We start from the raw sequence: 16,006 nt of genomic DNA on the forward strand, positions 1-16,006 counted from the left end.
AATTCAGCACAGAAGGAAGTAATGCAAATAAGAGACCAACCAGAAGAAGGTCCTGTGTTGCAGAGTGTGTGTGCTTAAGCCTCATACCTTCCCTGAACATGACACCTAGAACTTAAGCAGGTACACATTAGGCTTAAGGATTCAGTAAGTGAAACCCTTAAGTGATTTTACAATTCAGCCAGGAGAATGTGCTCAGCTGTTTCAGACCAATAGTCCATCTAGCACAGTATTCTGTTTCTGGCAGTGGCAGCAGAATATACTGTATTATGTATAAAGAGAGCACTAGGCATGGTCCATTTCCCTTGAACCATCCTAACATCCACAACTGCTAAATGTTGGGCCACATGTTTCTAGCTACAACTTTTGATTAAAACCCTGTCCATGGTTTGTTCAATCCTTTTTCGGATCTGCTGATATTGTTTGTCTCCACAATTTCCTGTGGCAGCAAATTCCCACTGTTTACTACCAGCTGCATAAGAATACTTTCTTTTACCTGTTTTAGACTGATTTACTTGTTCTATTGAGAGCCTCTTAAACCTTGCAACAGTCCTGTGCTTCCTTTTATCCTTCAATTAATCATTTAGTAAATATTCTTCATATCAGCCCTAAGCCCTCTTCTCCACCAACTGAAAAATTTCAGCTTTTTCACATTCCCACAGAGCCACTGCCCATTCCACTTAGTTTGTTGGTTCCCCTAATCTCTAACTTATTCCTTGAGGAATAAGAACTCAAGCTGTGGAACAAAGAGTTTTTATAAAACAGCAAAAAGATGCTTTGTTTTCAGTTCCTGATAATCATCTTTTTGAATCTATACTATTTTATAGGCTTTTTTGGCTGTCACCATACACCTACCTGAGAATTTCAGAAAACCTATAACAACTTTTAACATCTCCCAAATGGTTGCAGAGAGTGTAGAGCTTTGAGTCACATAAGCAAGTTTTACTTTTTTCCCGTGTATTTATTACCTTGCATTTATCTACACTGAAGTACATGTGTAAATTTTTGTACCTTAATCAGCTTTGTGACCCATTTCTGGAGATATCTAACAAAGCTGGAACACTTAACTAGAGCTTGATATGACTTCCAGCTATTGCTATTATCTCATCTTTCAAATGCACTATGATCTACATCAATATATTCTTGGCAAATTATCAAAATAACAAAAAATAATGAATATGAAATTAAAAAAATTGAACTAAAATAGATATTTCAGGGGTATCTGGAATTAGAAAGAAACAATATGGGGTTTTGGAGAATCTGCATCTTAGATGAAGATTCCTTAAGATGCCATTTTAGATTAAGACAGGCAGATGCAAGGATTTAGCCTGTTATGAACCTTGAGCTTTCAGGTGTCTCAGCTCCTTAGAAAAGACAATACTGTTGAATGTAGATAGAGTAAACTGTGAAGGTAATCATTTTTTTCATAATTAATGATAAAAATAATCCATAACAACTAAAATTTAGAATATGTTGCACAGTTAAAACATCAAATGGTTGGATTTAACACTTGTGCCTACTACACCACACTAAAGTGCCGATGAGGACATTTAGTATATCTTCCTCCAACAAGGTGAGATCAACTTATCTTTATCATTCCTGAACCAGAATAATATTTACACGTCTTATTGCTACAGTTCCCTAACAGCAGCACTGTAAGAAAGAAATAGATATTCTTACCATCAGAGAGAGATTCATAGTCATAGTCATACTCATCCTCTTCATCTTCTTCCTCTTCATTGGCAGGTGTGGGGTTGCTAGCACCATTGCTAGCCTGTGCTTGCATATGCGCCAGCTGGTGAGCCTATCACAATAGAACCACTTATTAAATTACTGGAAGGTACTTCTAGTAATAGTTTTCTTCACTGATTGCATCTTACATAAAAGTACACAACGTAAATGAATTACTTCTAGCTGTAGTTAAGTCCCACTGCTTGCTATTCAGGAAGGACTATACCTTCTGTTTCAATATATCCACTGGTGTTTGATGGGCTTTGAGCTTCTTATTTTTAAGCAGGATTTTTCTTTTCAGTTGGTCAGGTGAAGGAAGCATGGGGTCGTCAGAAAAGTCACTCTCAAATAAAAACTTGGTCACCAGCTTATCTCCAAATACATTCTGAAATATTGAGAATGAGGTATATTATGGAAGAATCTCAAGACAAGTCCTTAGATTAATTTACTGCAATTTATGGCCCACCTTGAAAATTTCAGCCATCTTGCGCTGCTGAGGTAAGGAACAGTGGTTTTCTATGGATATGATAATTGGCATGTCAGAGGTGATAAATGCATTGCGATCAATGGCTTCAACTACCTCCTATGAGAAAGAAGGGTCATTGAAAGAACATGATTATTTTGCAGCATTCAGTTAGCTTATTTTAGTTGAAAGGCATCTGTTTTCCCTAAGAAGAAAGAATCCATACTTTGTTTCCATAACAAGCCCCTACAGATCAGCCTAGCATCTCTTTATAAAAGAACTGATAACAGTTACTTAGATTTACACTGACACATCAAAAAAGCCACACAAAAATTACCATACATCTGCTACAAACACAAACTCAAAAAGCATAATGTTTACAATTAGGGAGTTCATATCTGAAGTAGTACATCGTATTCTATTAAGATTTAGTCTATTCAGACTTGCATTTTCCTAGTAGGCTATTTTTTTTCCTTTTTTTTTGCCTTGTCAGAGAAATAGTACAGATTTGTTTGTTTCTAGATATAATTACTAGCATACCTTAAAAGAGATCTTAGTAGTGAGAGTGTGTCCATGGTAAATGATAGGCATCCCATCATCGCCATCCCAGCAGTCTAATTCGACACTTCTACAGCCTTGTAAGAGAACCTGCAATGCAATTGAACAGTGAGCACATAGAAGCCACAGCCTGATATTATCAAAGCAGAAGACACTGCAGAGGTAAATGAAAGCACAGTGGTTCAGAAAAGGAGCTGGAATGAGCAGCCTCTGTAAATACAGGCCACAGAAGCTGCAGTCCCCAGCTAACTGCATTCCCTAGTGGGAAAATTAAGAAAGCATGTATGTTTTCAGGAGAAGTACTATAAAGCTTGGAAATTCATGGTACTTTACAGAACACATGGAATCTGCTTGCAGAAAAATGGTTCTTAATGTATACCTCAGTGTCCTGAGGGAGAAAAACATTCCTGCATTTCCACCTGCAAAAGCAGTTGGAAAGTAACATGGCAATATATTCTAGATTGTTAACGTGACAGCTTATGGGCACAGCATTGCTGCTTTTGCTTTGGGATATTTTGGTTTTTTTTTTTTTTTTTTGATAGGTTTTTAAATAGAAGATGGTCTGAAAATAATATCTAGTGAAGAACTTACAGAAGGATAATCAGAATGCAAATATGCCTGGCCATCATGGTTAGTGATAATAACTAGTTTACTTCTTTGTTTGAAGAAGCTGTGCTTTCTAGAAAACTACCAAAGAAAGCAAAGAAGCAGGACGGTGGGAAAGATAAGCTGAATTATGCACTGTTGGTCCCATGATTTTTATTACTGTTGTTTATTTAGAACTGCCTATCACTGAAAAATTATCTCTATTACTATTAAATATTTTACTGAAAATGAAGATCTCTAAATCAAAATCATTTCCAGCAAATACACTCATGAACAAAGAAGAAGAATAACTTCTCCAATTCAGAAAAATTACTTCTGCTATTAAGAATGTTTTGGGCAGCTGTGTGTGTGGCTGGTATCACCACTCATGTGAGAGCCAGGCATGCTGAGCCAGGACAGGCTGCCCCGTCCTCTGGGATAACTGTCTGGGGACAGGCAGAGGCTTTCCTGTATCATGCTTAATTTAGAGCCAGCTGAGCTCTATCTCACTGCCAATATATTCCCAACAAAATACTCACACCACTCTGTGCAGTGAAATTATGGGAACCTCCTTTGCAATCGTATTTTTCGACATCATTATTCAGGTTTTCCTAATACAGCTACAGCCCTCTATCTAAATCCACAAGTAAAGTGGCACATGGGACACCAGAAGAGCCCTTTCAATAGTAAGTCACTAATATCTAGAGTAACAAAAGCACTACTTGCAGGAAATGCAGTGCCTTCTCTAGTATTTGATAAATACACAGACACACCATTAAATTGGTATGCACATAAACACACACAGAATTAAATGTCCTAGGAAGAAATTACTTTTTTCCTGCTCATCAGGCAGAAAGTGTAAGTAGCTCTAGAATATTCCTAGAAGCAATGTCTTCAGATGTTATAGTTCCATTTGAAATTAGTCTTTGTAGTGCAATGTACAATATTTGAATAGTGTTTCTGACATCTGAATGAACTAAAATATTAGATCAGTCTTTCCTGTGGGAAAGTCTAATTTTAGTAGGTTGGGTCAGACCGACTGGTGTCTAGATGCTATGAATCTCAAACTAAGCCCTTTTTTTTTTTTTTTTTGCCCTAGAAAAGGCATTTGAACACAACTGTGCTTATGGGCAGCTTTCCCACACATCATGTTTTCCAACATTTTACAAGCAGGGTCTTAGAACATTTGGAGTTACAAAGCAAAAAGGTCATGTTCCTGCACTTGACAGTTAAACAAACACGTTAATACTGAAAACTACGCAATGATCTAACCCCATTTACCTGGCTATAGAGCTCCACTGAGGATTCCCCTTTAAGCTGATGGCCAGTAAGGTAGGTATTGTGGGAAGATTCAATATAGTAATATGACAGTGGAAACTGCAAGTCCTCAGCATTCTCTTGTGACTCATCATTTTTGGAGGCAAAGTTGTCTTTATCCATCAAAAACCTCAAAGTGAGAAGATGTCAGGAAGTTACAAGCTGTGCTGAGTATTTTGTGAACGTCATGCACAGATTAATACACTGGTGTCATATATATAAATTAACAATTACCTTGCAAATCCTTCGAAAGATAGTAGCCCCTGCTGGCACATATTGACACTGGGTTCAAACTTCTACAGGAAGGAAGAAATTTAAGACACATATAACAGTGATTTTTAGAAATACTGCTTTTTTGTATTTTCACAGTGTAGTTTGCACACTTAATTAACTAGTTACTATATCTAAACCCAGCATTTTTGTTTCTAAAGGAGTTACATGTCTGGAATACTCATGCTTGCTTTAAAAAATCAGTAAACAAGCAAATTAAGCTTTTAATTGCAGAATAATAGAATCATTCGTGTTGGAAGGATATTGGAAGGTCACCTGATCCAATCTCCCATTCAAAGCAGTCAGTACTTTAGCTGAAATTAGAAAGCATCTATAATCATGTATCCTCTTCCTACTGTGTTCAAACACAACACCATGTCGAATTGGACGCTTCTGCTGTTCTACCTGAATGTTTCCTTAGATCTTCTGTCTTTTGGGCTTTGCAAGTCTGTTATATACTAATTGTTCAAATACTCAACTTCTAACCTTAGTGAACTCCTAAGTGGGTGCCTGGTTTTGGATTGTATTAATCACACATATGGAGGAAATCCAAATATTTTAATGTAATTTTCCTGTTCTCTACATAATGATCACTTTAGCCACTGTATAGAAGGGAGTGAGATGTCTATATTTGCTTCTGCTCTGAGAGGGTGGATTCCTGTTCTGTTTTGCCTTCTTTTTAACAGTAAAACAAAAACATGTGGAAACAATGTGTTGTTTTTTTTTTAAGTTCCAAGTTAGCGTTTATCAAAGGTGGACTCAGACAAGAAGAAAAGCATGCACGACCAAGAACACTTTTCTCAACTGTTATGCCCCTTCCCAGGTAAAGCGTACACAGCAAAAAAAAACCCCACTCCTGTTTATTTGCATCATTTCTTTTCTTTTTATGGGCATGCATATATGGATACCGGCATAACTTTATAGCCTTCAATAAAGATAATATTAAACTTTAGAGCTGTCAAATGGAAACAAGAACAACAAAGTAAAATACCCCATGTCTTTAAACAATACTGTTAGGAACATTTACAGGGAAAACAGAAGTAACAAGATTCCTAGTAAAAGGGATTGCAACATGTCTGTGTTACAGACCTGGATAATGCTGAGGATTTCATCATAGGTGCAGTGCTCTCCTTGGCAGTTCACAAGGAAGTCGTTCAGCTGCTGGATGCCCACACCAAATACCCCCAGTGATGTGCTTTCCACTCCAGTACCATTAGTTACAATGCTGGCAGCAGCAATAGCATCAGATATTTGCCTCTGGTTATCTGACAACTGCTGCCTACTCTTAATGAACAAACCAAGGTCTGAAACATTCCTAGTCAACAAATCTATTAAAAATAAACAAACAAACAATAAACAAAATAAATATCAAATACATCATTATGTGTATTGGATACATCGTATAGAATAGAATTTAACATATTTCATTGCAAAGATACTTGAATATCTCATAGAACATTTTACCCATAACACTGTAAACATAAACAGAACCATCTTGTTTCTATCCACTCATAGGAGATTAAGTGTTAACTGTGTATGTAAAGCAGTGGGAGAGAACTATTGTAAGCAATTAATTATTATACACAAAATCCTGGAATGTCTAACATGGATCCAACAGTCTCTCCCACTGTCACCCAGGCCCCTCCTGCACCCTCTCATGACCATGTACAGCCTTGAAGCCTTTCTTTTGCTGCGTGCAATCCCACAGCTTGCCCACAGACTTTATATCTTTGCATGCCAGTGGTGCTGTACCCTTCCCACAGGCTGCTTGGCAGAAATACTGCTTTCTTTAAATGTGAACAAAACTCCAAACTTAGATTATGGCAATTGGGAATGTAAAGAGGGACAAAGGTTTCTTTTCCCCTTGTCCCAAATGAAACAGATCTACTAGGAAATCAGATAGATAAAAACAAACAAAAAACCAAAACAACAGCAACAAAAACAGATGAAACACAGGGCACAGCCTTTTTCTTTCTGATTCCTATGTTTGCTCACTGTATTACCCCTATGGCAGATTCCAGAGCTCCTGCAACCAGATACTTCCTGCGTCGGGCCCAGCCTGTTAGCAAAAAACTTTTTGCCTCTGCTATGCCAGTTAGTTACAAATCTATCTGGTTAACTTAAAACAGGAGTACTTTTCTTACTTTCTGAACAAAGAACCTGCCTTACTTCTGGCTAAACAGGTGTTATTGGAGGTACGGCAGCTATCCTGTGCTTAACTTATAATCGATCACTCTTTATGAGACTGACTGAGAGATGTTATCTTGAGGCCATTAACTGAAGCTGTTCAGTAGTCTACCAGTTGTGTTTTCTTTAACAAACCTAAATCGGGTTGGAATCCAATGCTGTTTTCATCAATCTTCAAATTAGTATAAAGTGGAGTAGGTTCTAGACCGGATCGATTGCAAGGCACAGCATAGACATCGAAAAGGTCTTTAAGGTCTTTGCGGCTACGGACACTGTAAAAAACATGAGAAGTCTAATTTTAGCTATTTCATAAACTTGGATGAAAGAGATCAATACAGAATACCAATATGTTTTACCTGAAAGATTTGAAGAGCTCCACAAATTCCACAAAAGTCATGTTACTGTCAGAAACCATGAAGTTCTGGAATCCCTTCATTCCTCCTTTAACACGGCCGTGCCAGCTACTGCTGCTCCATGTGCTAAATCATAAAGAGACTGCTGTAATTTGGTTATATTACACATACTGAAACATATTACACATATGAAACAAATTACTGCATTAACAGCAAATAAAGCTGAATGTTATAAGATTAATAATGACAATTATACTTTTTTGTTTTATAATGGCTATTTGTTTCTCACAAAACAACTGCAAACTTCACCAGAATGATTAAAGTATATTTAAAACACTTCCAAGTGAAAAAGGGTCTGCTGGAAATGGCAAAAATGAATGCATTCTCATTTTTTTGTTTGAAGAAAACAGTGTCAGCATTCTCGTACCACAAGCTTTAAAAAACATGTTCTGCTGCTTATTAGGTGCACTGAAGATTTGCTAAGGAAAAGATTAGAAGGACATAGAATTCCTTATAGCAATCAAAATAAAACACTAATATTACAAGTGGATACACAATAAAAACAATATTTTCCTCACACACCTGGGGTTTCCTCCTGTCTAGAATTAAAATTAAAGGTCGAGATCTAAAGAAGTATAGCCCTTCCCCTGGTACACAAGCCTCCTCCTTTCCCAGCCTCGTGGGCTTCTCTCATACTTTCCAAAAACAGTTGAGATGATCCTCAGATACTTCAAAGACAGGTCAAGCTACAGCCCTCTTCTTTTAGGCTTGAGCAGTAGCCCCTGGAGGCCATTTCCTTTTAATGATTTCATCCTTTCAGCTTCTTGGACTGAAGGAAGGAAAGCAAACTGATATTTCTTGAGCGCAAAGGGGGAAAATAATCACAGAAACAAACTGTCTGTTTGCTGTTCATTATTTTAGTTGACTTCAGTGATACCAAGCCAATTTCCTTATACTTGCAGTTGTTAAACTAAGTTGTGCAAGTGAACAATAAGTTTTTGAACCAGAACAACAAATTTCCAAAAGCTGTATCCTTAAGTCTTTGGGCTATTACAAGACTCACACTAGTAACTGCAGCTTTTCCTCAGTTTGAACTACTCCTTCAGCAGTATAGTCAAATCCTTAGTGAATTTCAAGTACTAATTTGTAAGGGTATCAGCCAAATGGCTGAGTTTCGGAACTGTCTGCTGTGTCTAAACCTCAGTGACCACACCTGCACAAGTGGGATTTACCAGCATCCTGCAAAAAGAGGCACTGACACAGTCAGAACTGTCTAGTTTGCAGCAGAGCTCCAGAAATTGCAGTATTTGTTTAAAAATACGAGACTAGGTGACCACATGTCAGCTTTTATTGCTCCATAATGTACAAATCTACAAATCCATTAATCTAGGAATCCTGACATCAGATTTGGTACAAACAGTTCCAACAGCTGTGATGGAAAAACAGGACCAGCTTGTTGTCCAGTGTCCCTAAAGACATTTTGCAGTCCCTGGAAATTAGTGCTACAAGCAGACTTCACATAAATACACTACATTAGATTCCTCAGTTCACTCCTGGCCTGGGATGGATGCATGCAATTGAAAACACCATGTGATTTTAAGTATTAAAAAAATACCATCTACTTTGGTTGATAATGTTCAATTTGTTTGACATCACTATGGCAAGTACTGACATACTGCATATAACTTTGGGGCTAAAATAATTCCTAACATTTTTATCAGACAAGAAAAATAAACCATGATGAGGAAAGACTCTTGACTCCTGCAGACTGGAAAGGCAGAATACTGAAGGGAAAATCAGCAGCATATAAGAAAGTTCACCATTTCTCCAGAATGTATCTCTAGAGATTATCTTCCACAGTAATTCCACATAAGATGATTTAAGGGAAAAAAAGAAAAAAAAGAAAAAAAAAGCCAACCAAACAAGACAAGCCCACTACCACCAATTATCAAAACGGTGTAATTAGGAGTAGTCTAGTTTATACCTGTATACAGCTAAGGAGAGCAAACTTTACCTTCCCTTCACAAATAAGTCTTCATTTCTTATTTTTCATATTCTGCTATAAGATTCCCAGTGGTTTTTGCTCCCTTTCCCTTGTTTCCACCTTAGGGGCAGCACTACACTTTCAAAGAGCTTTAGAATTTGCTGCATGTAAATCCACTTCAAATGAATGACAGAAGACAGCTGCAAGCTCCCTGTGTGTGCAAATTATCTGCACATCTGGAACCTGTGAGGATTTATTTTCAATGTAAGCTGTTAGTAAGGAGATAAGAAATATCAAAATTGTGAACTACACCTGTAAAAATACAGTTCTTAATTCTCTACCTGCAGGTACAATTATTTAAAATGTACAAAAATAGCCAGCTCTTTCTCATATTAAATTGCAATCAATAGTCTTTTTTTTCTATTTGATTTTATTCAGAGCTTCACATGTAGCAGAGGCATGGACCTAAGTGATGGTTAGGGAAGGCTATTTTTAATGTACATACCATACAGACAAAAAAAGGGAGCAAGAATAGGAAATCTTCCATGCTCTTCCCTTTGTAGCTCTGTACTCTACATTTAATCATATGTTATCAGCTAAGACTTCTGTACTACAAAGGCTTCTGTGGAGCCTGGCAGAACCCTCTTCAGAATCACTTCCTACAAGTTCTAGTGTGGAAGGTCCTATCACATTGGGGAGAGCTCTACCAGGAGATACTATGGAGTCTCCAGACAACTGCCAGGGAAAACTCGTCATAGCTCAGGGAGGCCTACAGTGCTAAGTTATGCAGAAACCAAGAACTGAGAGGATTTAAAGCAACATTAGCTGTTCTTCCCCTGGGAATGTGAGCTTTCAGCTGAGCCTTTTAATCGCATTTACAGAACAACAACTCTTTCGGCATGAAGAGCGTAAAGCAGATTTGCAAAACAGAGGAGCATTCATCAGAGGTAGTAATGCAGTATTTCTTCAGTTTAATATAAAAGAGAATTGCTCCAATCCTTAAAAAACAAACAAATAGAACAACAACAACCAAAAGCCCTATAAATGTCCCACAGAAATAAATCCAAGCCTGGAATGTTCATCTCATAGTTGTGCTTGACAGTGAAGAACAAGAAGTGAAGAACACAGGGAAGTTTCAGAAAGTAATATTACATGGAGCAACAACCAGACAGACGCCCACAGGAGGCTCTACTACTCACTTCCATCCCATAACCTAACCATTCAAATGTAAAAGAATCCTATGAAATAAACAAAACAAACCGTTACACAAGGCATATCTCCACAAAATAATGTTCTGCCAGCAGCAGTAATCTCTTCCAGTGTTTACCACTGCTTTCCTGGAAATCCCAAAATTCATACCTGCATCCATAATACATCATTATGTTAAAAGATACTGTAAGGTCTCTGTTGTCATTGTATTCTTGTATATCACCAAGTACCATCCACAACTCTAGTACATTATCCTTGTTATATTATTACTACTATTACTATTATCATTATTATTATTTATAGAATAAATATGTGACTGAACTATGTCATTGCACACCACAGAATGACCTTTTGTGCTGTGTAAGCAATAGAAAAATGATGAATGTTAAAGGAGAAGACAGAGGGCTGTAAGGAATGAAGATTTCAAAACTGTTCCTCCAATGGTCTGAGAAACTACTGCAGTCCTCACCCAGAACATCAGCAAAGTTAATACTCCCTCAGGTAGAAATGACTTGCTGGGTTTCTTTATACAGAAGATATCTGTAACCATGTTTTGGAGACAATCTGGAGAAAGAATTAAACTTGCTGAGTTTTGGAATGCATTCCAATTTTCTTCTGTAACTGACTTACTAACTGAAGCATCCTGGCTCGCAGACCGTCTACACTGCTGCCCAAAGATTCATGGTATTTCAGCTTAAATGCCTTATGTTGTGATACAATGTTGTCTATCATTGAGATGTCTATCAAAAGACTAATTGCCTTTCTGGCACTGATTTTGTCAAACTTCATCAGCTTGGCAAGAAAAATGATCATAACTAAACAATAGTAATTTTTTTCTTTTTAAATCAAAGCACTGATTTCATCCTTACCTCGACTGACTCTTGCTTGAAGACATTACAGGAGAGGACACTGGTCTGGCTGGTGAGGACGTGGAAGCTCCTAAATGAGGAGGCCCAGATGCTGTCAAAGAGTGAGCTCTTCTTGATGACAGGGTGTTAGATGGAGAAGCATTAATAATAATATTTTGATCTACAAAGGAAACAAAAGTTTGCAGTACTATTACAGCCTCTGTCCCAATAAAAATGCTTTCATCCAAGAGCCCAATACCATAATTCATTAACGCTCAGTAAAACACTAGATTGTAGATTTGTTCCAAGACAGTCAAAAAGATACATTCTGAGCAAGGTTCATACATGCTTTAGTCTGACTAGAAAGGCAGTGCTATTGAACATAAGGAAAGAAGAAGCAGGAATCGAAAAAGAAACTAGTTTTAAAACTTGACAGCATTTGGAGTTTCATCTATAAAAATAATTTTCCTACCATGAACATATACATATTCAACACTGTAAAGCACATCTGTATCATGACTTTTTTGCAAAATCCTGAGACTCTTAAATACTGAAGCAATGTATCTACCTGATTCTTCTTGTTCATCAATATCTTGAGGATCTGAACCACTTCTGTTTCGATATTCCTTGCAGCTTTTTGCCTTCCGAGTTGCCATTTCATCATCAGTAGCCTCTCCACTTTCACCCTAGAAATGAAGTGAGCATTGTAATAAATATTCCAAAACCACTGCTTTTTCATTCTTTATCAGTGCAATCTGTAACAAAATCATGAGATAAATCAGCTATTCCTTATGAAATAACTTTTGTATGGCCAGCAACTGTGCTGTCCGTGAAACTTTCCAAGTAGAAAAGGGACAGCTTTAACATGATGGATACATAATGACTGGGGGAACATCAGAAATTACTTCAGTTTGACATCACACAGAGGATGACAAAGATTGCACCTCTCTATATTGGTGAAGCTGGTTTTACACTATTCCACTGTGACACAGGAAATTTAAAGAGGATGGATCTTGTCATCTGGATCTCCCCCACCTGCCCAGTAACCATGCAGTCAGCATTGAGCTGCTAGTCCCTGAATTCTCCCTTTCTTAGCTATTGCTGAAATCCTTGCGCGAAGAAAGGGCATTGTTTCTGTCAGCCATGTAAGAGTATCTTACCCCATGTTAATGTGAAGTAGAAGATTTGTGGTGATATTTTTAGCAACATGAAAACAAAAAGGAGCAAAGAAACTGACTACAGCCTCCAGACATCACCCTGATGGTTACTTTTGTTCTTAAGAATATTTTACCCCTAAATTGAAGTAACACCTAAAGTTCTTAATGACATTATGTCCTTGTCTGCTAGCGCTCACGTGTCCTTAGAAATGAAATTTAAACATCAGGAAAAAAACCCACCAAATTAATGGAAATCAACAAGCCAAAACATACCAAACCTGCAATAAGCTGTTTTAAAGTTCTCAACTAACTTTCTCCTGGTTCAGAGTACAGCTAGCTACACAGAAAATGTAGGAAGGAAACAAGTCAGCTAGATAAGTAACAAAATACGTGAATACCCTCATGAGTACTTTCTTCTTCTTCTTAGCTGCATTTATTCCCAGAGTGTTGTTTCTCTGCACACTAGGTTTCTCAGTGCTTTTGGTCAGAGTTCCTGTGCTCGTGTTTCTTGTGCTCCATCGTCTGCCTCCAAACAGTTCGACAGCCTGAGCTAAGGTTGGGCCTTCAAACCTTCCATCCTCCTACAAAAATTCTCAGCATTAACAAAATCAGGAGAATAACTGCCAAAGAACAGACACATTTTCTTAAGTTATAATAAAGATATCTCTAGGGAACCAATGAAAAGCAAAATATCAAGAGCACATGATTTTTAATTACAGCATGAATGCAATAGAGCTATTTTCTTAACCATCTCATATTTTTGGCCCTAAATCTCAGCACTCATTTTTGGGGAACCATTTTCATGTACAGTCATTGCTTTCTCTTTAAGAAAACATTTATTCCCAAACTCCAAATATATGAAGAACTTAACAATAAAAAAGGTTAAACTTAAAACGTATCTAAAATATGCACCACTTGATGAGACATTATGTGGAGAACCAGATCATTTTCACTCAAACCATGTTACTAAGTTGGAGGTCTGGTGTTCACATTTAACTTCAGTTTACTTATAATAGAAACTAATCACTCAACAATACATTGATGACATTGAACTTCCATCACAGAAAATCACAGCATCTTTTACCTGGTAGAGGCTGACATACTGTTTCCGTAGCCACTGTAATCTCTGATCAGGAAATCTCCTCATTTTTCTTACAGCTTTAGTCAATTCCAGCAGTCCATCGTAGAGCATTCTGGCAGTATATTTTGGAGCAACAAAGTGCAGCAACTTATTATCAGTAGTCTGAAGTCCGTAAAGTAGTGTTATACCATTTTCTTCAAGGGACATATTACAAAGTTTATTTTGAACACACACAGTGTGCATATCAATGCCAGAATGTCCCATATACACAGCCTTAGCTGAAAACAAATCCAGAAAACCTTCCACCAGTCCATTTAGTCCGGTATTGCCAAGGAACTGGTATTTGCCCAGCTCAGCAGCATTACCCAGGACACTCAGTTTTGCTTTTGCATTTGCTGGGCAAACTGTTGTGGGTTTTGTCCAAGTCAAAGTACTATTGTCAGGCTGAAGCTGAAGAAAGCAACGTGCTGAAAGATGTGTCTCCTGGTCATAATGGATGACAGTTGCACCTTGCAGCATGAACTGGTGGACATCAGCTCTGATGGACAATACGTACCAGGGAATGAGTTCTATGCCATGGCAGAAAGCCTTTTGTTGCTCTTCTGCTGAACTTGTGTCCCAGTCCTTCAACTGCTCAAATATATCACTTTCAGAATCTGAAAGATCTCCAATTATAAATCTGTATGCGAACAAAGATGAGGAATTTAGTTTAGTTACGTTTAATACACCCATTTTCTACCCAGTGAAACACATTATTTATGTGCTGCCTTATGATACTACTTTTTTTTTTTTTTTCTGCTGCAGTTTAAATTAACAATACAGGAACTTACAGTAGTTTTTGCAGTATTACAATATAAGTTATGGCAATTTGGAATTTATAGATGTTACTACAATTAATTAAAACTCTGATAGCAATATAATTATGTTCTCTTTGAATTTTCCAAGGATTATATTCATTATCATAGAATCAATTGTAGAATGGCTTGGGCTGGAAGGGACCTTATAAACAACTTCACTTTGTATCTTGAAGTTAAGTGATTCCAGTTTCTAAGCCCATAGCACAATGGAAATACCAATTATTGTATGAGGAAGCTGGTAACAATATCTAGGGGACTGAAGACAGGACTTTCAAACCCTCTTCTGCTATTCTTTTTGTGTACAGACTTGTTTCTGGTTAACACTTGTAAAATAGGGCTTAAAATACATCAATTTCTCATAAAAATGCAGCAAGAATGTTATCAACTACTTCCTGCCAGCTCAGCAGAACACAATTCACAGTAAGACTTCTTGCAAGTCAGGCACCCATCTCACTGAGTTAAACCCCACATGGAACCTTCAGGTCTTCCTCAAAATTTCCTCTTCCTGGAGTAGTAATTCATTTAATTTTTCCCTTATTCCAGACATCAATTCTAATGGTGATGGTGAAGAGATAGACAAATGATGGCAGAATAATTTCATCAGCCTTAATTGCAACTGAAGTTTCTTAAGAAATCTGCCGTAAAATAAAGGTCATGCCATATATCTGAGCTGCTATAAACTGATGCTAAAATTGCCGAGTCTTGCCACACTGCATACATTATTTATCTGGATTACTCATGGTTCAGCTTTTTAAATTAAAACAACCACTAAAATATTTATCTTCCTCGTGCCTTCAAAATAACCAAACAAGTCTCTAGAAAGACCCCAGAAAATATATTCTGAGACTAGATATGCAAGGCTGGAGGAGTCTAGTATAGAGGAGACAGAAATAGCAGAGCTTTGTTCATGCCTTATTTCATGTGTGACAGCACAGCCATGCTGTAGATTAAAACGTACAAACAGCAACCAGGTAAGCCAAGCACATGCACAAGGCATATCCAGAAACAGCCTCTGGCATTAGCTGGCAAAAGCAATATAGCCATTAACTATTGGGAACAAACTTACAGAACTTGGTTTGAACCAGAAGCTTTCTTTACACGTACTGCACTAAGATGCAAGAAAATGACAAGAAAGGATACAGGAAATGTTAAAACAGATTGCAGTTTTAAAGGAGGAAATTGTAAGGGAAAGGGAAAAAAAAAAAAGTTAGGTTTTTCACTTTTATTCATTCTGAAGGTATTTACTGTAATTAAGAAAGCTTGAAGGGTAGAGGAGATCAGTTCAACAACGTTAAGACAAAGTTTAGAGAATAGGTCGTTTGATTAACGTTTCTATAAAGATTGGATTTCCACATTTATATTTTTCCTACCAGCTGTTATTTCTTTGAGAACTGTCAAAGATGACGGAC

At 37.3% G+C, this 16,006-nt stretch overlaps 1 protein-coding gene across 1 annotated transcript in view; it reads right to left on the bottom strand.

The window, feature by feature from the left end:
* Positions 1 to 16,006, bottom strand: part of PLCE1 (phospholipase C epsilon 1) — a gene marked incomplete at both ends in the record, with an annotated part of 120,794 nt that overhangs the window by 15,766 nt on the left and 89,022 nt on the right. Inside the window, 13 exons of the mRNA XM_079535377.1 lie at positions 1,678 to 1,801; positions 1,955 to 2,113; positions 2,195 to 2,311; positions 2,732 to 2,839; positions 4,616 to 4,781; positions 4,886 to 4,947; positions 6,011 to 6,249; positions 7,244 to 7,380; positions 7,465 to 7,587; positions 11,524 to 11,683; positions 12,071 to 12,188; positions 13,058 to 13,240; positions 13,744 to 14,419. Coding sequence (XP_079391503.1) covers positions 1,678 to 1,801; positions 1,955 to 2,113; positions 2,195 to 2,311; positions 2,732 to 2,839; positions 4,616 to 4,781; positions 4,886 to 4,947; positions 6,011 to 6,249; positions 7,244 to 7,380; positions 7,465 to 7,587; positions 11,524 to 11,683; positions 12,071 to 12,188; positions 13,058 to 13,240; positions 13,744 to 14,419 — 2,372 coding nt within the window. The remainder of the gene's footprint in view (positions 1 to 1,677; positions 1,802 to 1,954; positions 2,114 to 2,194; positions 2,312 to 2,731; positions 2,840 to 4,615; positions 4,782 to 4,885; positions 4,948 to 6,010; positions 6,250 to 7,243; positions 7,381 to 7,464; positions 7,588 to 11,523; positions 11,684 to 12,070; positions 12,189 to 13,057; positions 13,241 to 13,743; positions 14,420 to 16,006) is intronic.

The sequence above is a fragment of the Tetrao urogallus genome, assembly GCF_951394365.1.
Source record: "Tetrao urogallus genome assembly, chromosome: 5".
Lineage (NCBI taxonomy): Eukaryota > Metazoa > Chordata > Aves > Galliformes > Phasianidae > Tetrao > Tetrao urogallus.